Below are 27,772 nucleotides of genomic sequence, written 5' to 3' on the forward strand. Positions count from 1 at the left end.
CGCGAGATTCGGCGGGATCGACAAAAATCTGAATGCGAAAATAACAAAATAGAAGTACAGTGGGAGGGAGAACAGTGTGTAGCCTACAAGGCAGGTTAGCTAGCTATATATGTTCACATCCTATTCGATCGGATATTGACATTGCATGCATCGCGGTGACATGCAAAATATAAGGAGATGCGTTTTTATTTACGATTGCACACATTTCTTACAACAAGAACGAGTTTGACATGAAAGTGCACCGCTAGCTAACCAGCGAAAGTGTGGCACTGTATTTTAGGCTACTGTCTGAAAATAAACTGGAAGATGACAGACATCGGATTGTATAGATAACTGTCCATAGAGATCATCTAATTCGCTTTTATATGGATTTTAGACCAACTACAAATAGAGGATTTCTTATTTGAAAAGCTTTGATCAGCTGTCATTATGGCCAACATAAAGTCGCGCAGGTAGGTGACACATTGCTTCTAAATCTGCAGTTCATTTGGCTGCGTACTAGCTACATTTGAATGGTTTCAGATATGATACAAAAATGTTGCAACAAAATAGCTACAGTAAAGATGCAATTCATAGTGAAACCCATTGCTCAGGCATGGCATTATATTGAGCCAGATGTCACGTTGATCGTTGACACATCACGAGCACCTGCTCACGGTCACAACGTGTTAGTTAGATGTTGAAATACAGTAGCCTACAGCAAATTACAGCCTAGTTAGGATTCTAAAGGTTAATTAAAATAGTTGAATCAATTCCATTAATACTTTATTTGGCTGGATGTTTGTGCAAAATGTATGGTTATAGAACAGCCATAAGAGTGTATGTGGCACTTTTCAGTGAATAACCAAAGCATGTCGCAAGTTTGTGAACCAGCACAGCTGTTTGAGTTGCTTATTTTGTAGTAGACTAGGCTATGTTCCTTTTGGTCATGATAACTTTGATAAAACAAATAGAAAACGTTGATTTGAGTTGTTCGGTGGGTTATGTAACTGCTTTGGTCTGTATTGTATTTTGTTGCTCAATTCAACACCCATTCATTGCCATCTTTCCTCGAACAGAAAATATGGCTGACAGTCTGTGAGATGTGGTCTTGGCTAGAAGAGATTCAACTTTTGTCAAATTAACGTCAAAAGTTACATTTTTGGGGCATTTTAGCTAACCCTAGCTCTTTTCCTAACCTTAACCTAATTATCCTAACCGGATACGTTTATTCTCCTAACCTGCTGCATTGCTGCGTAAATTCTCCTAACCAGCTACGAAAAGTCAAATGTGACGTTAATTTGACAAAAGTTGGATCCCTTCTAGCCATTACCGTGAGACGTAGCACGAGTAAGACTATTGAACAGATAGAGCACTTGTTATTTTCATCTCAGGCTACAGAAAAAATGTATTAGATGGCCCAGCCCTCTGTTGTTTCAGTATGAACATTATTCTTCAAGGGAAATAAAATAGATGTATTGATTTAGAAAAAAACATAGTCCAACATAGGATTGAGATTGTTTTGTGCACCATTCTACCACATCATGTGGGTACATGTTTGGAAAATCCCCTATAACAGAGAGTCCCATAAAATGGTAAACAGAGAATGTTACTACTGTAGGCTAGGCATCTAAAAGACATCTATTATTTTCACAAATCAGATTTTGTTTGTTAATTATATATATGAATACTAATGGATATAGCAGAGTCAGAGCACTAATGTATTCATTTAAGGAGATATTTTCCCTCTGAGGTAAGGCTAGAATGATGCAGCTGTGTGTTATTAGTATTTGTGAGTTTGAGCCTGTGAATGGCTGAATTAACTATTGATTTATAGGCTGATTGGAGCCTGCTAACTGCCCTTAAACACACAAACATGACAATGACGTAATTTCCGTCTGAGCGAACAACTCAGTGGCGTGTGTGTATCCCTCCACCCTCTACCCCCCCTAGACCCTACCCCCTCGGTGTGCCCCATCTGGGGGTGATAGGGGAGGGCCTGGGTGGTGGAGGACGGTCCTCTCTACCTCGCCCTCTGCTTTACATTTCACATGGAAGTTCAAGTTTGAATTGAAGAAACCTGTGGGAACACAATCTACAGAGGCCAATATTTCAGTTTTATATTTTATTCACATAATAAACGAGCCATTGAAAAAGCATATGAAGAATATGACACATTTGATTTAGAAAATATATTTTTGTGCCTTCGCCAACATTGTACACAAATTACGTAGGTATTACACATAGATTAAGATTACTTTAGTAGTCTATGAAGAAGTTGTTTGAGAGAATGTAAGACTCGAAACAGTACTGGCTCAGGCACCTTGGCCAAGTTCTTATATAAGAAATCATACCAATCCCCCTGAGTCGATTTTGAAACTCCTGTTTAATTCAGCCTGGACCGTTAGGTCTGACCTATTAGTTTAGCCACACCCCGGGCCTGCCTCCTTGCAGCCCGCACCCCACACTCACTCACTCACTCACTCACTCACTCACTCACTCACTCACTCACTCACTCACTCACTCACTCACTCACTCACTCACTCACTCACTCACTCACTCACTCACTCACTCACTCACTCACTCACTCACTCACACACTCACACACACACCTTTATGCCACACACCTAGATACGACAAAGAGCCTGTTTATGTGGGAGCACACACCCTGGGCCCAGACCCACTTCCACCTCTCTCTTTCCTGTAGTGAGGGAATTATGCTGAAATTCAATTGGCATGTCCCAGTCACCACTGAAGAAGCCCTTTCATCACAGGCCAGTACTGGAAACCTTTGGGAGGCCTTGTTTTCCTCACCACAGTGTGTGTGTTCAAATGTGTACAGTATGTGTACGTGTTAGTGTTTGAATGTGTCTGTGTGTGTGTGCGCATGTGCTGTGCTGGTGGCGCATGTGAGTGTGTATTTCAGAGACTAAAACAACAGAGCCATATTTAGGAACTTCATACTTTGACCTTCTTTAGAGAGGGGAGAAAGACTGTTGTAAATCCACCCAACATTTCATCCAAACCAGGAGGATGGCATCAGGCTGAATGTTGTAAAGAAATGCAATGAACAGAGATGAAATTCCTTATTTTACATGTACGAGAGGCATGTTAATCCTACAAAATATATTTACAGTACCAGTCAAAAGTTTGGACACACCCACTCAAGGGTTTTTCTTTATTTTTACTATTTTCTACATTGTAGAATAATAGTGAAGACATCAAAACTATGAAATAACACATATGGAATCATGTAGTAACCAAAAAAAGTGTTAAACAAATCAAAATATATTTTATATTTAAGATTCTTCAAAGTAGCCACCCTTTGCCTTGATGACAGCTTTGTACACTCTTGGCATTCTCTCAACAAGCTTCATGAGGTAGTCACCTGGAATGCATTTCAATTAACAGGTGTGTCACATTTAAAGTTAATTTGTGGAATTTCTTTCCTTCTTAATGCACTTGAGCCAGTCAATTGTGTTGTGACAAGGTAAGGGGGTATACAGAAGATAGCCCAAGTCCATTTTATGGCAAGAACATCTCAAATAAGCAAAGAAAAACAACAGTCCCATCATTACTTTAAGACATGAAGGTCAGTCAATGCGGAACATTTCAAGAACTTTGAAAGTTTCTTCAAGTGTAGTTGCAAAAACCTTCAAGCGCTATGATGAAACTGGCTCTTATGAGGACCGCCACAGGAAAGGAAGACCCAGAGTTACCTCTGCTGCAGAGGATACGTTCATTAGAGTTACCAGCCTCAGAAATTGCAGCCCAAATAACTGCTTCACAGAGTTCAAGTAACAAACACATCTCAACATCAACTGTTCAAAGGAGACTGCGTGAATCAGGCCTTCATGGTCGAATTGCTGCAAAGAAACCACTACTAAAGGACATCAATAAGAAGAACAGACTTGCTTAGGCCAAGAAACACGAGCAATGGATATTAGACCGGTGTAAATCTGTCCTTTGATCTGATGAGTCCAAATTTGAGATTTTTTGGTTCCAACCGTTGTGTCTTTGTGAGAACCGCATGTGTGGTTCCCACCGTGAATTATGGAGGAGGAGGTGTGATGGTGTGGGGGTGCTTTGCTGGTGACACTGTCAGTGATTTATTTAGAATTCAAGGCACACTTAACCAGCATGGCTACCACAGCATTCTGCAGTGATATTCCATCCCATCTGGTTTGCATTTAGTGGGACTATCATTTGTTTTTCAACAGGACAATGACCCAACACCCCTCTAGGGCTCCTTCAAGACTGTTGCAAAAACATTCCAGGTGAAGCTTGTTGAGAGAATGCAAAGAGTGTGCAAAGCTGTCATCAAGGCAAAGGGTGGCTACTTTGATGAATCTCAAATATAAAATATCGTTTGATTTGTTTAACACTTTTGGTTACTACATGATTCCATATGTGTTATTTCATAGTTTTGATGTCTTTACTATTATTCTACCATGTAGAAAATAGTAAAAAATAAAGAAAAACCCTTGAATGAGTGGGTGTGTCCAAACTTTTGACTGGTACTGTATATCTGAACGTTCCTACCATGTTGTGCTCTTCTGAATGCAGCCCCTGTCCTTCAGTCTCTGGGATTGTATGGGGCTGTGGCTGGCCTTGGAATCAGTCAATTGCATGTAGGCCCATATTATGTTACTGTGCTGTGATACTATCTAACTTCAGACTCTTATCTGACAATATCTGGAATGCAATGAGACCAATAGCTCAGTATATCTCTGTTGCCAGTTGTGGTGTAGCTTTATTACGTAGCTCTGGTTCTGCTGTATCTCAGCCGTTGGAACAGTGTCAGTGTGAACTTACAGGTTAGGTTTGCTCTGTGATTACTCTGGGTAACCACTGTCCTCAACCCTCCTCCCTGTCTGTTTATTAGATGTTCTACCCCTGGCACAACGTGACGCCATGAAGGAAGTGTTGCCCAGCAACAAGACATTTCTATGGACAGAGCTAAGTGTGCACAACTACTTTCTCTGGTGGCAGAGTTTCACATTGGAGAAGGGAAAGCTGTGTCCGGTATTAGAGCTTTTTGCTGTCTGAGAAGTAACAAGTCTTGATTAAAGCTAATAGATTGTGAGTTATAGGTGTTTAAGTTGGCCCTATTCTCCTAAAATCAACATTCGAGGCAAAAAGGGACAGTTGTGTAAAGGTGGATTTGCCCCAAAAAAGGCAACAGTTGTTTCACTACACCCAATAAGACTAGCTTTGACCCTTTTACCACCTAGGTATAGAGGCAGTCTGCCACAGTCAGGGTTGGCATCATAATGCCTGATCTAGCAGGGAACAAGGGACGGCTAGGCTACTCTAATTATGGTCAGGAATGTTCTGTTTAATATGAGTCTCAACCCTGTTTCCGTCTCTGCACGCCACGTACTGAGACTGAGACTACTGCCAGTCCTGCTTCACCATGAATGACTATGCCTGCTCGATCCATTGACTTCTGATTCAGTTTGAAATTGGACGGTTATTTGTAATTGGCTATCAGTGGGTTGGCGCTGTATGTGACTTAGTTGTGGCATGAATGATGTATTGTTCCTGCTTGTGCCTTTTTATGTTTTATTGATATCACTAGTTCTGCGTCCACCCTGTAATATTGTGTCACGATTATGTTAATGCTCTTGTTTTACTTAAGTGGCTGTGTTGATTAGTGATTTACTATAATGAAATGTGAAAAGAGTAATAAATAAGAGTATCGCTCTCTTTCCTCTACCTCTCCATCTCTCCTTTTTCAGTGAGTCTGAGGATGAAGAGCTACACTCCACAGATCCTGAGAGTAAGGACAAGAGCAAAGACAAGAAAATACTGTGCAAAGTCAAATGGTCTCGTGATGAGGTAGGCTAATTCTATAAGAGGCATATGAGTGTGCTAGTTAGTTTATTGCGCTCACTGTTGCACCATTATTTATTGTACCTGTCTTACATTGTTTTAGTGTTCAAATGGATTGAGAATAGCATGTGCATGAAAGTGTGCTGTGGTCCAACAGTCTGTTTGTTTCTTAATGTATTGTCTGCAGCAATCTGCTGCTATTCTATTGCACGATATGTAGGAAGCTCTATTGTGTCCCCTGCTAAAAAAAGTGTAAAGGGCGTTTACCTTATGGAAGCACTGAGGATGAAGGGAGTGTCTCAGGAAGGTTGGCTCCTCACTGTCTCTCTCTGCCCCCCCCCCCCCCCCCCCCCCCTCTTCTCGCTGCAGGACGAGAGGCTGAAGAAGTTAGTGGAGCAGCATGGAGCAGACTCCTGGAAATTAATAGCTAATAATTTCCCAGTAAGTAAAACATTTTTTTCCCCTTAATCATTACACACTGTTAGAACATGGTGTTAAAATACAAAGCTTTCTGTAATAAGCACAGTAACACACTAACAAAAATCAAGTCTATATATTGATTATATGTAATAGTGATGGGGGAAAATGCAGGAAAACTGTAATCCATTTTACCTTATTTCTACCAACATCACCTGTGCAACTAGAGGTGAAAAAAAATTGACCTTTACTCCACACACATAGCTCTCTCTCGCCCTCCATTTGGCAAATCTGACCATAACTCTAGCCTCCTGATTCCTGCTTACAAGCAAAAACTCCTCAATCAGTAAGTACCTGTGACCCGCTCAATACTGAAGTGGTCCGATGAATCGGGTGTTAAGCTGCAGGACTGTTTCGCTATCACAGATTGGAATATTTTCTGGGATTCATCCGGTGGCATTGAGGAGTTTACCACAACAGTCACCGGTTTCATTAATAAGTGCATCAACGACGTCGACCCTACAGTGACCGTACGCACATATCCCAACCAGAAGCCATGGATTACAGGCAACATCCGCACTGAGCTAAAGGCTATAGCTGCCGCTTTGAAGGAGCGGGGCACTAACCCAGCCATTTATAAGAAATCCCGCCACGGCCTCCGATGAACCATCAAACAGGCAGAGCGTCAATACAGGACTAAGATCGAATCCTACTACACCAGCTCTGACACTCGTCGGATGTGGCAGGGCTTGCAAACTATCATGGATAACAAAGGGAAACTCAGCCGCAAGCTGCCCAGTGACATAAGCCTACCTGACGAGCAAAATGCCTTTTATGCTCTCTTCAAGGCATGAAGCACTGAAACATGCATGAGAGCACCAGCTGTTCCGGACGGCTGTGTGATCATGCTCTTCGTAGCTGATGTGAGTAAGACCTTTAAACAGGTTAACATTCACAAGCACGCAGGGCAAGATGGATTACCAGGACGCGTACTCAGAGCATGTTTGGACCAGCTGGCAAGTGTCTTCACTGACATTTTCAACCTCTCCCTGATCCAGTCTGTAATACCTACATGTTTCAAGCAGACCACCATAGTCCCTGTCTAAATGACTGTTGCCCCTTAGCACTCACATCTGTAGCCATGAAATGCTTTGAAAGGCTGGTCATGGCTCACATCAAAACCATCATCCCTGACACCCTGGATGACGCAATATCTATTTCACTCCACACTACCCTTTCCCACTTGGACAAAAGGAACACCTATGTGAGAATGCTCTTCATTGTCTGCAGCTCAGCGTTCAACACCATAGTGCCCTCCAAGCTGATCACTAAGCTAAGGACCCTGGGACTGAACGCCTCCCTCTGCAACTGGATCCTGGACTTCCGGATGTGCCGCCGCCAAGTGTTGAGGGTAGGCAACAACACATCCTCCACGCTGACCCTTACCACGGGGGCCCCTTGGGGTACATGCTTAGTCCCCTCCTGTACTCCCTGTTCACCCACGACTGTGTGGCTGCGCACAACTCCAACACCATCATAAGTTTGCTGACAAAACTACGGTGGTGGGCCTGATCACTGACGACGATGAGACAGCCTACAGGGAGATCAGAGATCTGGCAGTGTGGTGCCAGGACAACAACATCTCCCTCAAAGTCAGCAAGACAAAGGAACTGATCGTGGACTACAGGAAACGGAGGGCCCAGCACGCCCGCATTCACATCGACGGGGCTGTAGTGGACCAGGTCCACATAACTAAGGACCTATCATGGTCCAAACACACCAACACAGTCGTGAAGAAGACACGACAACGCCTCTTTCCTCTCAGGAGGCTAAAAAGATTTGGCATGGGCCCTCAGATCCTCGAAATGTTCTACAGCTGCATCATTGAGAGCATCTTGACTGGCTGCATCACCGCTTGCTATGGCAACTTGCTGTCTTCTGATCACAAGGCGCTACAGAGGGTAGTGCGTACGGCCCAGTACATCACTTGGGCTGAGCTCCCTGCCATCCAGAACCTCTACCAGGCAGTGTCAGAGGAAGGCCCTAAAAATTGTCAAAGACTCCAAGCACCCAAGTCATAGACTGTTCTCTCTGCTACCGCACAGCAAGCGGTACCGATGCAAAGACTGCTAAATAGTTAGTCCGGGTAGCTATCTGGTTAACTATTTAACTATCTGCATGGAACTTTTGCGCAAACGTTTTTGACTCATCACATATGCTGCTGCTACTGTTTAACTATCTGTCACTTTATTCCTAGTATATGTACATCTCTACCTCAATTACCTCGTACCCCTGCACATTGACTCAGTACTGGTACCTCTTGTATATAGCCAAGTTATCATTACTCATTATGTATCTATTATTACTTTTATTATTACTTATTTTACTTTTCTATTATTTTCTCTATTTTCTTTCTCTCTGCATTGTTGGGAGGGGCCCGCAATTAAGCATTTCACTGTTAGTCCAAACCTGTTGTTTATGAAGCTTGTGATGAATAACATTTTATTTTATTATCTGGATAAGAAAAGTGATATGACAAGTGACACTCACAGGTGTTGTGTGAGGTGGGGTTATTTGTAGTACTCACATGTGTTGTGTGAGGTGGGGTTATTAGTGGTACTCACAGGTGTTGTGTGAGGTGGGGTTATTTGTAGTACTCACAGGTGTTGTGAGGTGGGGTTATTAGTGGTACTCACAGGTGTTGTGTGAGGTGGGGTTATTAGTGGTACTCACAGGTGTTGTGTGAGGTGGGGTTATTAGTGGTACTCACAGGTGTTGTGTGAGGTGGGGTTATTAGTGGTACTCACAGGTGTTGTGTGAGGTGGGGTTATTAGTGGTACTCACAGGTGTTGTGTGAGGTGGGGTTATTTGTAGTACTCACATGTGTTGTGTGAGGTGGGGTTATTAGTGGTACTCACAGGTGTTGTGTGAGGTGGGGTTATTAGTGGTACTCACAGGTGTTGTGTGAGGTGGGGTTATTAGTGGTACCCACAGGAGTTGTGTGAGGTGGGGTTATTAGTGGTACTCACAGGTGTTGTGTGAGGTGGGGTTATTAGTGGTACTCACAGGTGTTGTGTGAGGTGGGGTTATTTGTAGTACTCACAGGTGTTGTTTGAGGTGGGGTTATTAGTGGTACTCACAGGTGTTGTGTGAGGTGGGGTTATTAGTGGTACTCACAGGTGTTGTGTGAGGTGGGGTTATTTGTAGTACTCACAGGTGTTGTGTGAGGTGGGGTTATTAGTGGTACTCACAGGTGTTGTGTGAGGTGGGGTTATTAGTGGTACTCACAGGTGTTGTGTGAGGTGGGGTTATTAGTGGTACTCACAGGTGTTGTGTGAGGTGGGGTTATTAGTGGTACTCACAGGTGTTGTGTGAGGTGGGGTTATTTGTAGTACTCACAGGTGTTGTGTGAGGTGGGGTTATTAGTGGTACTCACAGGTGTTGTGTGAGGTGGGGTTATTAGTGGTACTCACAGGTGTTGTGTGAGGTGGGGTTATTAGTGGTACTCACAGGTGTTGTGTGAGGTGGGGTTATTAGTGGTACTCACAGGTGTTGTGTGAGGTGGGGTTATTAGTGGTACTCACAGGTGTTGTGTGAGGTGGGGTTATTAGTGGTACTCACAGGTGTTGTGTGTGGTGGGGTTATTTGTAGTACTCACAGGTGTTGTGTGAGGTGGGGTTATTAGTGGTACTCACATGTGTTGTGTGAGGTGGGGTTATTAGTGGTACTCACAGGTGTTGTGTGAGGTGGGGTTATTAGTGGTACTCACAGGTGTTGTGTGAGGTGGGGTTATTAGTGGTACTCACAGGTGTTGTGTGAGGTGGGGTTATTAGCAAGTGTGTGTATGTGAATATGATAACTCAGGGGGGACAGCTGCAGGTGGGTTTGTGTGTTAATGAGGTGTTGTGCTCTGCATTGTGTCTGTCACAGGGGAGGACAGATGGCCAGTGTCAGCACCGCTGGCAGAAGGTGCTCAACCCAGAACTGGTGAAAGGACCCTGGACAAAAGAGGAGGATCAGAAGGTAAGTGGAGATGGGAGTTACTCCAACCTGGGATGGGGGGGTGGGGGTGGGGAAGATGGGAGGGATGGAAAAAGAAGTAGATAAAAGAGCTAGAGAGAACATGTATTGTTCTGAATTTTATTGGAGCGGCTCGTTGATAGCACAATACAAACAAGCTGCAGGATGAACATCACAGACCTTTTTTTTGGTAATCTGAAACATTGAAAGGAACATACAGTACACACGTTCCTCTCCCACTCTCTATCCCTGTTTGAAGCCCATAGACCCTGCAGTAGTTTTCATTGGCTGTGCATACGACCCACTACCTCATGCTTTAAAACAGCCAAAGCTCTCCAAGTTTCCCTGGTCCTGAGCCCCTCCTCAGCCAGGCTTTAGGGTCATATCTCTCATAGTTGGAAGGTGAACAATACATTCCTTAAATAGAACTACATGATGCCTCGCCTACTGGAATGTCAAGATTGACATTTTGTTCCTCCAACATCTAGGCCTCACATCACAACACGTCAGTGATAGTATTGTTCTGGCTTGCCCTTAGTGACATGCTAGAAGTAAGATATTCAGGAAGATAATAGCACTGGGTAGTGTGGGCCTGCTAAGAGATGACAAAACATGTTTGGCTCCATGACAGAAGTGTTGTGGCAACTAGTTTTACTTCTTCAGCTGCATTCTTGACATTCTCTAGTGTTGCCAATGATGATGTGGGACCTCTGTTTGTGCGGTACAGGGGCGAAAATCTGATATCCACTTTGGAGGGGACAATTACATGAAATTTTCTCAAGAGCAATTCCTGAGGGGGACACCAAAAGTAGTGTTGTAACACATAGCCTACATTGTAATATGGTAAATGTAAATTGAGGAACCAAAGAAATAAGGTGTTTGCCGTACTCCTAACTACCGGTACCCAAAACTACACAACTAATCACAACAGCAATACCATTGCCTTTAACAAATCTTAGTTCAGTCACCAGTTTAAGTTGAGAGTGGGGGTATCCATGGCATTTTCCAATTATGTTCCTATTTTACAAGTCAAAAAAATTGAGAACCTTTCATAATGTTGCCAAACAAAGACTCAACAAACTTACCTGAGACTCCCTGTCTCTGCCAGTCTGTCCCTGCATATCTGTCCCCAACTCTGCTGTCTGTGTGCCATCTGTTGCCTGCTCTGCCTAATGACATCATTGTGAAACATTTCCATTAGAATTTCATTTCTTTCTTATGAACATTTTATCAACTAGTCTTTGAGATATTAGGCTACTAGGGTTCTTACTATGCGTTTTGGTGTATTGAAAAATACTCTTTTATTTTTCTGCCATTTTTCTACCTGGCTGGCTGGCTACACACACACACAGTGTGTAGGTTATTTACAGTAGGAGATGGGCTTCTATCATCTTCAATCATTCTATATGGGCTTCGATCTAAAAGGTAGCTAGCAAATGTGAAACGGATTAAAATGACAAGAGTTGACAGCTGTATGAGTTCACCATTTACACAACATATGCTGCAAACTTTTGTAATTTTAATAGTTTGTTTCATATTGGCTGGCTTCCAACAATAGCTGAATTTGCAAAGCTAGCGAGCACCAATTCAGTTTCAGTGGTGTTTGCTATAATCTTTGCTACCCGGGTTAAATAAAGGTGAAATAAAATAAATAAATAAAAGTTCCCTTGCGACAATTTAGCTTTTGCAACGAGACCATTAAATATATTTAAGACAATGGTAGAAGAGAGTGTAGTTCTGTTCAGTTTGGACTTCAGTTTATCGCTAACCTTATCACAGGGACTTTGAAGCACTAACTTACATCATCTGCATGCTGATTCCATCTTTGACGACGCCACATAAATGGAATAGGTACTAGCTAGCTTAATAGTTAATATTTGCGCGCTAGCTCTGCATATTCAGCTAGTGTGTGTGTGCGCGATTGACTGGATGAACCTCACGGCAGTTACGTAGCATGCTAAGGAACTGGCAGTGGATCAAACCATTGTGAGGCAAAGGGCGGGGGGGTCGCAATCTTTTGAAACTTAAAAACGCGCTATTAAGTGTCTATAATCAGCACAATTGCTTTCATTGCGTATTATTAATATTATTTAAATTACATAGTTATGTTTCAGTGATATATTGGGGGGGACAAATCATATTTTTCCCAGGATGGGGGGGTCGTGTGTACCCGTCCCCCCGGGATTTCCGCCCCTGGTGCGGTAATGGCATATATCCCTCCAGTAATAGATACTATACGGTATGCCAGGGGTCGGGAACAGGCGGCGTGATTCCCTCCAGTAATAGATACTATACGGTATGCCAGGGGTCGGGAACAGGCGGCGTGATTCCCTCCAGTAATAGATACTATACGGTATGCCAGGGGTCGGGAACAGGCGGCGTGATTCCCTCCAGTAATAGATACTATACGGTATGCCAGGGGTCGGGAACAGGCGGCGTGATTCCCTCCAGTAATAGATACTATACGGTATGCCAGGGGTCGGGAACAGGCGGCGTGATTCCCTCCAGTAATAGATACTATACGGTATGCCAGGGGTCGGGAACAGGCGGCGTGATTCCCTCCAGTAATAGATACTATACGGTATGCCAGGGGTCGGGAACAGGCGGCGTGATTCCCTCCAGTAATAGATACTATACGGTATGCCAGGGGTCGGGAACAGGCGGCGTGATTCCCTCCAGTAATAGATACTATACGGTATGCCAGGGGTCGGGAACAGGCGGCGTGATTCCCTCCAGTAATAGATAGTATACAGTATGCCAGGGGTCGAGAACAGGCGGCGTGATTCCCTCCAGTAATAGATACTATACAGTATGCCAGGGGTCGGGAACAGGCGGCGTGATTCCCTCCAGTAATAGATACTATACGGTATGCCAGGGGTCGGGAACAGGCGGCGTGATTCCCTCCAGTAATAGATACTATACGGTATGCCAGGGGTCGGGAACAGGCGGCGTGATTCCCTCCAGTAATAGATACTATACAGTATGCCAGGGGTCGGGAACAGGCGGCGTGATTCCCTCCAGTAATAGATACTATACAGTATGCCAGGGGTCGGGAACAGGCGGCGTGATTCCCTCCAGTAATAGATACTATACAGTATGCCAGGGGTCGAGAACAGGCGGCGTGATTCCCCCACACCTCCCTGTATGTTCCCAAGTATTCCCACAAATAAAAAAAGAGACGTGATCATGTCTCAAAGTTATTAAGGTATGAAATTATTGTTATTTTCGAATAAAATCACTTTTTGGGCTTAGTTGTGGTCAATTTGCAGTGTACAAATTATTCGAATTATGTTTCGGACACCCCGACCATCCACTCCAACAAAAGTCGTCCCGTGGCTGAATCTAGTACCTACCCCTGCAGTATGCAAATTTTTTTAAGTCCAGAGGATTGCATTTTAAGAAGTCCCTGTCTTTGCTCCTGTGTGTATAGGTGATTGACCTGGTTCATAAATATGGCCCCAAGCGCTGGTCGGTGATTGCTAAGCACCTGCAGGGGCGGATCGGGAAGCAGTGCCGTGAGCGCTGGCACAACCATCTGAACCCTGAGGTGAAGAAGTCCTCTTGGACCCAGGAAGAGGACAGCATCATCTACCAGGCCCACAAACGCCTGGGCAACCGCTGGGCCGAGATCTCTAAGCTGCTGCCTGGAAGGTAACGGAATGAGATACCGTACATCTCTTTGCCTGAGTTAGTGGGTGGTTACATCTCAATAGAGTAAAAGTGGGTGGTTACATCTCAATAGAGTAAAAGTGGGTGGTTGCATCTCAATAGAGTAAAAGTGGGTGATTGCATCTCAATAGAGTAAAAGTGGGTGGTTGCATCTCAATAGAGTATAAGTGGGTGGTTGCATCTCAATAGAGTAAAAGTGGGTGGTTGCATCTCAATAGAGTAAAAGTGGGTGGTTACATCTCAGTAGAGTAAAAGTGGGTGGTTGCATCTCAATAGAGTAAAAGTGGGTGGTTACATCTCAGTAGAGTAAAAGTGGGTGGTTGCATCTCAATAGAGTAAAAGTGGGTGGTTGCATCTCAATAGAGTAAAAGTGGGTGGTTGCATCTCAATAGAGTAAACGTGGGTGGTTACATCTCAATAGAGTAAAAATGGGTGGTTGCATCTCAGTAGAGTAAACGTGGGTGGTTGCATCTCAGTAGAGTAAAAGTGGGTGGTTGCATCTCAATAGAGTAAAAGTGGGTGGTTACATCTCAATAGAGTAAAAGTGGGTGGTTGCATCTCAATAGAGTAAACGTGGGTGGTTGCATCTCAGTAGAGTAAACGTGGGTGGTTACATCTCAATAGAGTAAACGTGGGTGGTTATATCTCAATAGAGTAAAAGTGGGTGGTTGCATCTCAGTAGAGTAAACGTGGGTGGTTACATCTCAATAGAGTAAACGTGGGTGGTTACATCTCAATAGAGTAAACGTGGCTTCCCTTCTTCTCCTGGTCAGCTTTCCTTCATATTTCCTACACCTACAGTATAGTAGTATCTGTCCCATTACCAAAGGTGTAAGGCTGAGGGCAAAAGCGTAGGTTTTGTTAGGTTTTTGGACAGATCTAAAGTATTTTAACAACCTCCCTTATAGGACGGACAACTCCATCAAGAATCACTGGAACTCCACCATGAGGAGGAAGGTGGAGCACGAGGGGTACCTCCAGGAGGGCTGCAGGGGATTCAGCTCAGAGCACGGGGGGTTGAAGCGACGCCACCACAGACCCTGTGCCCCCCAACCAGACACCCCCCACGGTGGGCACAGCCCTCTGGGCATGGCTGGACCAACTCAGGTGAGAGGACTCTCAGACACTTCTGTTCCGTTTCATTCAAACAAGGTTTATTGGCATATTGAAAGGATCAATGTTTAATGTTCCTGTGTGTTGTAGCTTGGGGGTTACCTCTATAGCTCTCACTGTGGCCAGCTGATGGACAGCCTCCCAGACTCCTCCAGCTACTTATCGGTGAGTGACCTGTCCTTTACAGTTGGCCAAGAGTCCGATATGTTGTTTGACTCAAAAGCTCAAGGTTTGGACTGAAGCATGGAGCTAAATCAGTAGAAGTGTCTTCCAATCCTGTCCACTTTACCATCCCTTTTTTATACCTTTCCACCGTACTAACTTCAGTCTACTTTGTATTAATCACTCTCTGAATCAAACAACTAAATGACCTGCCTGAATTCCTGTTTCTTCTCTGTGTCTTTAACAAATGTGTGGTTTGGTGTTAATCAGAGTAAGCCTGAGTCTGATGTGAGTAATTTGTGAGTAAATTTGTTCTCTCCTTCCTTCTTTCCCTGCCTACCTTTTCTTCACTCCCTCCGTCCACTCCTCCTCTCCTTCCCGTGTGTGTTTATTCCAGCCGTCCTGCCATGACGATCCAGACAAAGAGCAGAGAATTAAGGAGCTTGAGCTGCTGCTTATGTCAGCAGAGACCGAGGTCCGGAGACAGGCCCAGTGCCGAGGCCCATGTGTAAGACACACTCTCAGTGTGTATGTGTGTGATGATGTAGCCTAGTCCACTTGAGCTTGTAGTTATGCTGTAGTGATGTCATAGTAGCCTACCCATCTCACCCCTCTCCCCACACTCCCGTTTCGCTTCGTAGCTCTACCCCTCCCGTCCCCATTTTCAGTGCTTCCTGCCATCTCGCCATGCGGCCGCCACCATTAACCTCCTCTCACTCCCTCCAGTCTCCTTCCCTCCAGCCTCCTATCTGCTCCTCACAGCAGTAGTGCACGGTGTCACTTCAGCCAGCGGTTTGGAACCAAACATGTGTTTCCCCCTTGTTCTTCTTCTTTTTGAAACCTTTTCCCTTCTTTCACCACACCACTGTGGCTTCCATAGCAGAATCCCCCCCTCGTTGCCTTTCTTCATTCATCTATTCACTCCATCCATTTATCTCATTTTAACCTGCGTTGCAGAACAAACTATTATGATGATGTCAGTGGTTCAGATGTGAAATGATAGAATATCTTGGTGTGTTACAACACATGCCTACCACTGACTTCTCAATGAGGTTCAATTATGTTTTAGACTGAGGGAACAAGTTTGAGTGTTGGGAGACTTTTGGATAGGAATTTCGTTACATTGCCTTGTCGTCTAAACATTATTGAACTTCCTTGAAACGTCATAACTTCATTCATTGGGAGTTTTCCGAACCCAGTCAGCCTTACTGACCTGGTTGGTGTCCAACCCCACCATCAGCAGCACCCTAACCCCAGTCTCTTCTCTCTCAGAGTGTGGAGCGTTACTCCAGCTGGGCAGACAGTGTGTCAGATGACACCATGACCACCAGCAGCAGCAGTCTGGAGGATCAGGCTGAGGGGGGCTGGAGGGGGGCAGAGGAGGGCCAAGTGCCACCAGTGGAGCAGGCTGAGGGGGGCTGGAGGCTGGCAGAGGAGGGCCAAGGGCCACCAGTGGAGCTGGCTGAGGGGGGCTGGAGGGGGGCAGAGGAGGGCCAGCACCAGGTCCAGCACCATGTCTCCCCCAGTAAGTTCCTGGCTGTGGAGGCTAGTTCTGTGCTCTCCACCCTGCAGACCATCCCCGAGTTTGCAGAGACCATGGAGCTCATCGACTCGGTGAGTGTGTGTAGATCAGACCCGGAGCCAGGATGAGGTGACTATGGGGGTAGATCAGACCCAGAGCCAGGATAAGGTGACTAAGGGGGCAGATCAGACCCAGAGCCAGGATAAGGTGACTAGGGGGGTAGATCAGACCCAGAGCCAGGATAAGGTGACTAGGGGGGGCAGATCAGAGCCAGGATAAGGTGACTAGGGGGGGCAGATCAGAGCCAGAATAAGGTGACTAGGGGGGCAGATCAGACCCAGAGCCAGGATAAGGTTAAGGTGACTAGGGGGGCAGATCAGACCCAGAGGCAGGATAAGGTGACTAGGGGGGCAGATCAGACCCAGAGCCAGGATAAGGTGACTAGGGGGGCAGATCAGAGCCAGGATAAGGTGACTAGGGGGGCAGATCAGACCCAGAGCAAGGATAAGGTGACTAGGGGGGTAGATCAGACCCAGAGCCAGGATAAGGTGACTAGGGGGGCAGATCAGACCCAGAGCCAGGATAAGGTGACTAGGGGGGCAGATCAGACCCAGAGCCAGGATAAGGTGACTAGGGGTGCAGATCAGACCCAGAGCCAGGATAAGGTGACTAGGGGGGCAGATCAGAGCCAGGATAAGGTGACTAGGGTGGCAGATCAGACCCGGAGCCAGGATAAGGTGACTAGGGGGGCAGATCAGACCCAGAGCCAGGATAAGGTGACTAGGGTGGCAGATCAGACCCGGAGCCAGGATAAGGTGACTAGGGGGGCAGATCAGACCCGGAGCCAGGATAAGGTGACTAGGGGGGGCAGATCAGACCCAGAGCCAGGATAACGTGACTAGGGGTGTAGATCAGAGCCAGGATAAGGTGACTAGGGGGGCAGATCAGACCCGGAGCCAGGATAAGGTGACTAGGGGGGGCAGATCAGAGCCAGGATAAGGTGACTAGGGGGGCAGATCAGACCCAGAGCCAGGATAAGGTGACTAGGGTGGCAGATCAGACCCGGAGCCAGGATAAGGTGACTAGGGGGGCAGATCAGACCCGGAGCCAGGATAAGGTGACTAGGGGGGGCAGATCAGACCCAGAGCCAGGATAAGGTGACTAGGGGTGTAGATCAGACCCAGAGCCAGGATAAGGTGACTAGGGGGGCAGATCAGACCCAGAGGCAGGATAAGGTGACTAGGGGGGCAGATCAGACCCAGAGCCAGGATAAGGTGACTAGGGGTGTAGATCAGACCCAGAGGCAGGATAAGGTGACTAGGGGGGCATTTGAAATCGGTGAGGGGACACAATTTTGGTGGGTTCTTGCATTGGAATTATGTTGAATTCTGCTTATATCACAATAAACAAAGTTCAAATGCCGAAATACGAGACCCTTGATTGGGTGCTTTTGAAGTGACAGGTTGGCCCAAAATAGTTTTATGTCTATAAAAATGATTGAGTGACAGGTTAGTGCAAAATCTGTACCTCCGCTGCGCTGTATCAGCACAATGGACAGCTCCGTTTTGGTAATGAATATAGGCTACAAGATAGATAAGGTAACTCACCTATTACACACTATGTGAATGCAGCCGTACACACAGCTGTCTTACCAAAATAATGCAAACTAAATGCTGAAAGGAGTAGCCTAGTTTTTCATGAATGAAAAACAGAAATACTGAATAGCAGTTTGGCTTAGAGTATGGACACAAACTGCAAATGAGAACTAATGAATGTGAACAGAACAGAACAGCGATAACAAGTAGTCAGCCTAGTCAACAAAATATCAGATGGATAAAAGCATGACACAATCTATATTTAGGCTAGTTACATTTGGACTTTTTTTACCTTTATTTTTTACCTTTATTTAACCAGGAAGGGCTCATTGAGATTTGGAATCTCTTTTTCAAGAGCGTGCTGGCCCTGATAGGCAGCACCAAGTCATTACACAATTACAGACAGACAACATGAAAACTACAGGTCATCTAGTAAAAACCATAGAAATCACAGGAGTATCACGAAATCATACAACAGCAAATTAAAAACATTGACAGGTCAGGGAATCAGCCTCAAAATCATTCATCAGTGATTTTAAAACACCAATCGGGACAAGTTCTTCCAGTTGAAAAGTATTTTGTAAGGCGTTCAAGACGATGGAGCAGAGTACATAAAAGCCCTTTTACCAAATTCAGTTCTGACATTTGGAACAGTTTAGCAGGATAAAGTCTTGCGAACGAAGAGAGTACCCACCACATTTCTGAGGAATAAAAATGGCTTTGTAAATAAAAGCCTACGAGTGACTAGAGAAGGCCAGCCAGCCCTGGTATAACCCTGGTATATAAAGTGCAGTGGTGCGTAAGGGTTTTGTAGTTTAAAATAAATCTTAACGCTCCATGGTAAAGGGTGTCAATTGATCTCAAACACTGAGCGGAAGCATTCATATATAAAATATATGTAAACAAACAGTAAACCTTAACCGTAAACAAGCACAGTAAAGGCAAATGGAGCTCCAAAACACAGCCTCCGGCCTCCTACAGTGAGATGCAGCCATGCACAGCTGTCTCGCCAAATAAATGAACCAATAGGCCCACTTCAAACATGGAAAATCATGGCGCTCATGAGTTCAGCAACACATTTACATTACATTTACATTTAAGTCATTTAGCAGACGCTCTTATCCAGAGCGACTTACAAATTGGTGCATTCACCTTATGATATCCAGTGGAACAACCACTTTACAATAGTGCATCTAAATCTTTTAAGGGGGGGGGGGGGGGTTAGAAGGATTACTTTATCCTATCCTAGGTATTCCTTAAAGAGGTGGGGTTTCAGGTGTCTCCGGAAGGTGGTGATTGATTCCGCTGTCCTGGCGTCGTGAGGGAGCTTGTTCCACCATTGGGGTGCCAGAGCAGCAAACAGTTTTGACTGGGCTGAGCGGGAACTGTGCTTCCTCAGAGGTAGGGGGGCCAGCAGGCCAGAGGTGGATGAACGCAGTGCCCTTGTTTGGGTGTAGGGCCTGATCAGAGCCTGAAGGTATGGAGGTGCCGTTCCCCTCACAGCTCCGTAGGCAAGCACCATGGTCTTGTAGCAGATGCGAGCTTCAACAGGAAGCCAGTGGAGAGAGCGGAGGAGCGGGGTGACGTGAGAGAACTTGGGAAGGTTGAACACCAGACGGGCTGCGGCGTTCTGGATGAGTTGTAGGGGTTTAATGGCACAGGCAGGGAGCCCAGCCAACAGCGAGTTGCAGTAATCCAGACGGGAGATGACAAGTGCCTGGATTACACCCTGTGTGAGGCAGGGTCGTACTCTGCGAATGTTGTAGAGCATGAACCTACAGGATCGGGTCACCGCCTTGATGTTAGTGGAGAACGACAGGGTGTTGTCCAGGATCACGCCAAGGTTCTTAGCACTCTGGGAGGAGGACACAAGGGAGTTGTCAACCGTGATGGCGAGATCATGGAACGGGCAGTCCTTCCCCGGGAGGAAGAGCAGCTCCGTCTTGCCGAGGTTCAGCTTGAGGTGGTGATCCGTCATCCACACTGATATGTCTGACAGACATGCAGAGATGCGATTCGCCGCCTGGTTATCAGAAGGGGGAAAGGAGAAGATTAATTGTGTGTCGTCTGCATAGCAATGATATGAGAGACCATGTGAGGATATGACAGAGCCAAGTGACTTGGTGTATAGCGAGAATAGGAGAGGGCCTAGAACAGAGCCCTGGGGGACACCAGTGGTGAGAGCGAATGGTGCGGAGACAGATTCTCGCCATGCCACCTAACATAACACGTTGTGATATGGCACAATACACTTCTGTGGATCAAATTCCACCCACGTAAGCAATGCCAGCCTACCATAAACATGCTTCCAATACAGTACAGTTCCTTTTACAACCACAAAAACCAATAGGCTTCCAAGACAACCAATAGGCTGCCAAGAAAACCAATAGGCTACCAAGACAACCAATAGGCTACCAAGACAACCAATAGGCTGCCAAGAAAACCAATAGGCTACCAAGAAAACCAATAGGCTGCCAAGAAAACCAATAGGCTGCCAAGAAAACCAATAGGCTGCCATGAAAACCAATAGGCTGCCAAGAAAACCAATAGGCTGCCAAGAAAACCAATAGGCTGCCAAGAAAACCAATAGGCTGCCAAGACAACCAATAGGCTACCATGAAAACCAATAGGCTACCATGAAAACCAATAGGCTACCATGAAAACCATAATAGAATGTATCCTATCTATCTCTTTGAGGAAACACACTGATATGTAGCTATACCCAGGGGCGTCATTTGGGTTCTTGCATTGGAATTATTTTGAATTCTGCAGAAAACTAGTATTCCAGCCACTCTTCCTATGCTATTAAATTAATGTTTTTGGCCAGAAAACCTGCGGCTAGGGTAGGATTCTAGGCTAACCTGGACTGGCTCCTCTGTTCCAAGATCATCAGGAACAGTTGGAGGTGGAGGGGGCTGTGGAGCCATTATCCTGGCGGCACTTGTAGAAGGCTGGGTAGGCTTTGCACTCGGCAGCATCATCGCTGCTGGCCTTGGCGGCGGCCTCGTGGTTTGATGCTGCTGCTCATTGTTCTCCTTCTTCTTTAGCTTTGTCTGGGTACTTTGGCGAAGCCAATTTCTGATATCCTTTGTGGCAGTGGCAGACTAGCTGGTTCGAGCTAGCTAAATAGGCTAAGGCTAATAACACTAACGGTTTTTACAGCTAGCTAAGAAGCTAACTAAACTCTGTAGTGGTGGGGCGTGAGGCAGAGTTGAGGGAAGCAGCTTCAACGGTAACCTGAAGGAGTCAAACCTAACCGCCGCAGTGGCTTTCCATAGCCCCCCTACACACACTGCAGCGCTCTGTCCATTGTGCTGACACAGCGCAGCGGAGATACAGATTTTTCACCAACCTGTCAATCAATCATTTTTATATAGAGACATAAAACTAAAACTGAGATGGCACAAGTTTCAACTGACGGGGCTAAGCCCTCTTTTTTCCCCCTTGTGGAGCAGGGCCCGGTGTAGATGTGTGTGTACAGTATATGGCTGTGTGTGTTTATATATACCAGACCCAGAGCATGAATGTATTGAAAATCCATTTTAGATGTGTCTGGCTCTACAGGACCCTATGGCGTGGAGCGAGGCGGCCAGCTTCGACATGTCTGAGGCGACGACCCCCCCGAAACAAATACAGGGGAGCTACGTACCCCAGGGGAGGACCACAGAGAGGATGAAGTATACCATTGACCCCTCCAACGACATCTCAACAAAGCACTGTGCCCCCATGGGTCAGCTGAAAGTCCACACCCCGAACAACGTGCCCAGATCAGGCCTGCCGTCCCTGGGGAGGAGGAAGAGGACAGAGAGGGGGGACCAGTCCCCTGATAGGAGCCACGCGTCCTTCTTAGAGTCACCCAGCATCAACTCGCCCAAGAACACCCCCACGAAAGCACTGCCTTTCACCCTCTCCCAGGTAAGCCAGATGCTAGAAATGTGCTCAAGCTAGGACATGATGGTGCATCTGGCTCTGGCAGTATAGCTTCTCTTTATAGTCCCCCTTTCTTCTCCATCTCCCGTCTCTAACTGTTGTGATCATGTCGTCCTCCAGTTCTTCAACACATCAGGAGGAGAGCATCTGAGCCTGGACAACCCAGCTCTGACCTCCACCCCGGTCTGTGGCCAGAAGTATCTCCTCAACACACCCTTCCAGAAAGAGACCACGCCCAAACACCAGAAAGAGAATATGGGGTAAGCGAGTTACAGGTTCCACTATATTTTCACATTTGATTCATTGGCTATATTACGTGGGTGTGTGTTTGATGTATTGATCTCATCATTTTGGCAGGTGTTGTAAGAATTTTTCTCTTTGTCTCACACAGTTTCAGGACCCCTAAGATTCATAAGACCATCATGGTTCCGACTCCCAGAACTCCTACTCCATTTAAGAACGCCCTGGCCGCCCAGGAGAAGATGCACGGGCCGCTAAAGATGGTGGTAAGTGGGAAGTTGGTCTAGCTGTGTGTATTTATAATTCACTGTTCTTATGAGTGTGTGTACTTTGTTACTGTGCTCCTATTAATGTGTGTGTGTGTGTGTGTGTGTGTGTGTGTGTGTGTGTGTGTGTGTGTGTGTGTGTGTGTGTGTGTGTGTGTGTGTGTGTGTGTGTGTGTGTGTGTGTGTGTGTGTGTGTGTGTGTATGTGTGTGTGTGTATCTCAGCCCCAGCCCCTGGCCTTTCTGGAGGAAGATATCAGGGAGGTGCTGAAGCAGGAGATAGGATCAGACATCTTCACCAGAGAACCACAACCAGACTTCAGGACATGGAAACTTGATGTTGGTGTTCATATAACCATGTACAACTCAACTGTTCATGACCTCTGTTTGACTTGGTATCCAGTCTAACCACAACCTTGTCCCTGATCCTCCCAGGTGGATGGCCCAGTCAGGAAGGTGCGTAAGTCCCTGGTGCTGGACTCCTGGGGGAAAGACTGTCTCAACGTCCAGCTATACCAGGACCAGCTCAATATTGCACTGGTGGGTTCTGGGATATAATCAATCAGATTAATCAGTCAACCAACCAACTAATCAATCAATTCATCAGTCAACCAACCAACTAATCAATCAATTCATCAGTCAACCAACCAACTAATCAATCAATTCATCAGTCAACCAACCAACTAATCAATCAATTCATCAGTCAACCAACCAACTAATCAATCAGATTAATCAGTCAACCAACCAACTAATCAATCAATTCATCAGTCAACCAACCAACTAATCAATCAATTCATCAGTCAACCAACCAACTAATCAATCAATTCATCAGTCAACCAACCAACTAATCAATCAGATTAATCAGTCAACCAACCAACTAATCAATGTCTACCCGTCCTTGCCCCCCTCCAGGTCCCAGAGGAGAGTTTGTTAACCAGCTCCTTATTGATGACCCCCGTCCCGGAGAGAGACAGAGAGGAGTGCCCCTGTCCCCCCTCGTCTGGGAAGGAGGGGTCCTGTGGGCCCCGACGCCACCTTCCCAGCCCCCGCAAGAGGAAGAACCCCCCCTCGGTCAAAATGTCCCTCCACGATTCACCTGGACAGGTACACACAGACATCTCTCCTTGGTGAAACTCTTAACTCCCCTTTAAAAAACAAAACAACACATTTCACTGCCCCTATCCGGTGTATGTAAACTAAAACATTTAAATACATACTAACTTCACATTATTGCTCCTCAGGCGATATATATATATAATGATAGGGAGAGGGGAAAGGTTGTCCCTCCAAAGTGGACAGTATGTTAGGTACAGCTGGTCCCTTTTCAAAGAAACCTGCCAACTTTTCAGTGAGCATTTCTTTATTGAGCATCAAGGTCTTGGTTTTGAGAAGGGGACAGACTAATGCGTTCCCTTCTCTTCTTCTCCTGCAGGTCAACAACCAGTGGGAAGCAGTGGTTTATGGAAAGACGGAGGACCAGCGCATTATGACAGAGCAGGCCCGGCAGTACCTGAGTAGCACTTACACGTCCACCGGCTGCACCTCGAGGGCGCTTGTGCTCTGAGGCCTACGTCCCCACACACTACACCTGTCCAGGTTGCTAGGGCTCCACGCTCCTCCTAACGACTCTTAACATACTTAGACAATCTGGTGTAGATCTACTCAAATCATTTAGACATTTGTGTATTGATAAGATCGGGAACTGAACACTCAAGTGTACCACAGAATAATTTACAGAAAAGGTAAGACTGTCGTTTTTCTAGGTCACACTGCTTGGTTGTCATAAATTGCTTTGTTTGTCTTTTGAATACACACCAGCCGTTGACCTCCTAGCCATGTAACAGGTTTGTACAGATAAGAAATACTCGATTTTCTGCACTAGTTTATAATGTGTTAAAACTGAACAACCTGCACATACAGTAAGTAGCAAGCTGTAGAAATAGTTTTTGTATTACTACTGTAGCAGTGACTGCTTATGAGTTTCATATTGTTAATATATTGTTTAAACAAAAATGAAAAAATAGGTTTTATGATGTAACATTACATGTATATGTATATTCAGCTTGTTTGTAGAACTACCCTGTACTGCTAAACCTGTTGTTATGAAGTCTTGAGAGAGAGAGAGAAACAGAGGTGAGAGAGAGAGCTGTCAGTATTGCACTACTGAGTAGGGGTTGGCTGCTGAGAAACGGTCAGTGTTGAGGAGGTAACTGGATAGTACAATGAAGTTTCCATTCCAAGGCCATACTTCCCTTTAGCAGTCTCAAATTGAGACTTTTGTTGAATGTATTTCATAGCGTGAAACTGTGAAGAAACTCAAAATGGAAGGGTACCTTTTTTCTTCATTTGTTTGTTTTTATCTTATTTTATTTATTATCTGTTCTCTAAAACGTAGACAATAATATAAGTGTAAATTGAACACATTAAGTTTCCATTGAGAAATATACCTTTGCTGACAGACAGCCTAAAACCCTTCTGAAACCCTTTGACCTAAGGTCAGTTCTACTACACTGATCCTAGATCAGAATCCAGTTGTCATGTTTGGTACGGACAAATAGCGCTCATGTCATCAGTGTGCTAAAGCAAGCATTTTAGTTGAGGTTCTATTTATTCAATGTTTACTCATTTATTTATTTCTAAAAATGGAAAAATAAATGATCAAATAATGCTATTTTCTTTCTATCAGAAAAAGGATTGGGCTACCTTTCAACTCATTTCTACGAATTAGACATAACGAGCGAACATGCACTACCACTAACCTCTTTCATTTAGTCATTCTTTAAACTATCAGATTTAGTTAATAACCATTGTATAGTGAAATCAGAGTTTCTTTATATTCTCCATAGGTAGTAGCAGGATTCCGTCTCCAACCTCTATAATCATAGACAAATTGCACTTTTCTCATTGTTTAAGTGTTGTTTTGTTCATTTGTTTGTGCTCATGACGTAGCTCTTGTTTGTGTGTGTTTTGTTTGTTTCGTTTAAAAAGAAATCCAGTGCCATTGGATGAATGTCTCACTACATGTGACTATTGAACACTGACATACAGATGTAAAGACAGAGCTGTTTATAAGTAATAATCACATGTACAATACAAGATATTCAACATACAATGAAAGATGAAGCTTTTACGTCTTTATGTGACACTGCGGTCTTCTATGGCTCTGATTGGTTGCCGCTATAATAATAGGGATGCAGCGGAGTATCAATGGTCCCTGTGGTGATAGTCGGTGTCATTTGTTCCGACAGTCTTCCAACTGTTTAGAATCTAGATTATAATGGGGATTATCCAGCATTAAGTGTGTTGGAGAATAAGAAGGGAATCTCCTCAGGAGAGATCAAGTGGAAAGATCATGTATGTTCACTCTCTCTGAACTCCACAGAACCACACTTTCTGAACTTTCTTATTTTCCGACATCTAACAGCTACAGTAAATATGAATATATGTTTGTTCTCTGTTCTGTTGGTTGGTTTGACTTCAGTATGTTTTATGTTTTGTATGTTAACACTTGGACATCTAGGTTATGAGGGACTGAAGTATATTTATAGTAGCAGTTGTCATAATCATGCATGAACAACTTTTCAGTGATCATGTTTTTACTACAACTACAGTAATCACAGACGTAACACTTCCATTATGTCATTTTCAAAGTTTACTGTATTTTCTGCTGAAATCATAACCAGGTACCATAGAATTCCTGCCAACTGCCATTGTAACCATGTACCTAATATGGAATAATAATAAAATGTTATTGCATTGCATTTGTGGTTCTTTGTCATTGTGTTATGTAACAGCAATATGATGTTATGATCTTGGTGCACCTTTCTTTAACACTGCAGTCTTATTCACGTTAAACCTCCTGGTCATCCAGATACCTTCTTCTATCCCTGTTCCCTCCAGTGGAAGAACTCTTCTGTTCCCGGTCCAGTCCTGTCAGGTCCTTATGGCAGTGGATTAACAGTATCTATCTGTATATGTTGCCTTTTAGTGTGTGTCAGCTTGGCCTGGGTTCACCATTAACACAATCACCCTTGTGTGTGTGTGTGTGTGTGTGTGTGTGTGTGTGTGTGTGTGTGTGTGTGTGTGTGTGTGTGTGTGTGTGTGTGTGTGTGTGTGTGTGTGTGGCGGTGTGCTGTCAGCTTGGCCTGGGGTCTGCGGACACGAGTCCCCTCCGGCAGGACAAGAGGCCTCTCCACAGGGTCAGCTGCTGGCCCTAAAGACGCCCAGTCACCCGTGACTTAATGCCCCCGGGCGCTATTGTCCCCAGGGCCTGTTGCTTTTACAGCCCCATTCACTCAATTGCCCCCAAGAGGAGGGGCACAAGGCCTGGCGACTTGCCTTCTGCTGGGGCAGCATCAACATTACAGACAAACGCGCACGCAAATATCCACTAGATCAATCTGTTTCTTGTTTGGGCAGGACTTGAGCTATTGTTGCTTTCAGATGGTCTGGACTGGCTTGAGACATGTCAAAGGCTTACTGCCTCTTAATTGGTTGTTGGCATCAGCCTGTAAAGCCTTGTGTTTACTGAGTGTATTGTTTTGGTCCTGCACAGGGCACTCCTTATTGACTTAGCTTGGCCACACATGCACCTGTTGGGTATCAGTACAGACATGTGTATTATACAGATATGTGTACTATACAGACGCGTGTACTATACAGTGTATTGACAGGCATCTATTGTAGTAGTACTGTAGCACATCAATCAATGGGTAAAGCATTTAGTGATTTTAGAGAAGTGTGTTTTACTTCAATTAAATGTATATACTGTTTCAAGTCGTTATGTTGTACAGTGCTCAAACTTTGCTGTGTGTATTGGTGTTCAATGCAGAGAGCTCCAGGAGCAGCAAGGGTCCCCCCCCCCCCCCACGCACACACTGCCACTGCCAGCCTTTGTGTATGCCAGACAGCAGATGGCAGCCATTATAGCACTGACAGGGCAGTCATCTGTCAGGCACCCTGTTGGTATCCTGCTGAACACAGCACACAGCACCACTGAGGGGATGAGACACTTTAGGCGGGAAAA

The 27,772-nt window shown here is 45.2% G+C and overlaps 1 protein-coding gene across 4 annotated transcripts; it reads left to right on the top strand.

Moving 5' to 3' along the window:
• Positions 1 to 26,507, top strand: LOC106590399 (myb-related protein A). Of its 4 annotated transcripts, XM_014181377.3 has the most exons (17): positions 1 to 452; positions 4,865 to 4,942; positions 5,721 to 5,820; positions 6,184 to 6,255; positions 10,162 to 10,254; positions 13,682 to 13,902; positions 14,829 to 15,027; positions 15,124 to 15,198; positions 15,593 to 15,703; positions 16,468 to 16,809; positions 21,859 to 22,227; positions 22,363 to 22,502; positions 22,634 to 22,748; positions 22,972 to 23,085; positions 23,182 to 23,286; positions 23,659 to 23,850; positions 24,179 to 26,507. In XM_014181377.3, the coding sequence occupies exons 2-17, from the start codon at positions 4,929 to 4,931 to the stop codon at positions 24,308 to 24,310; spliced, it is 2,394 nt and encodes a 797-aa protein (XP_014036852.1). In that variant the 5' UTR covers positions 1 to 452; positions 4,865 to 4,928; the 3' UTR covers positions 24,311 to 26,507. The 4 variants fall into 4 exon arrangements, with proteins under 4 accessions (XP_014036852.1, XP_014036853.1, XP_014036851.1 ...); XM_014181378.3 differs by lacking the exon at positions 4,865 to 4,942 and having other exon boundaries at positions 21,877 to 22,227; XM_014181376.3 differs by lacking the exon at positions 4,865 to 4,942 and having other exon boundaries at positions 2 to 452.
• Positions 26,508 to 27,772: the final 1,265 nt, after the last annotated feature.

The sequence above is a fragment of the Salmo salar genome, chromosome 29 (assembly GCF_965601325.2).
Source record: "Salmo salar chromosome 29, fSalSal1, whole genome shotgun sequence".
NCBI classification, from domain to species: domain Eukaryota; kingdom Metazoa; phylum Chordata; class Actinopteri; order Salmoniformes; family Salmonidae; genus Salmo; species Salmo salar.

Excerpts from the sequence above, each read along its gene's own strand:
- LOC106590399 (XM_014181376.3), top strand. The coding sequence starts at position 430 with ATGGCCAACATAAAGTCGCGCAG. Across the intron at positions 15,704-16,467 it reads CCCAGTGCCGAGGCCCATGT|AGTGTGGAGCGTTACTCCAG; the intron begins GTAAGACACACT and ends CTTCTCTCTCAG. Across the intron at positions 23,287-23,658 it reads ACCAGCTCAATATTGCACTG|GTCCCAGAGGAGAGTTTGTT; the intron begins GTGGGTTCTGGG and ends GCCCCCCTCCAG.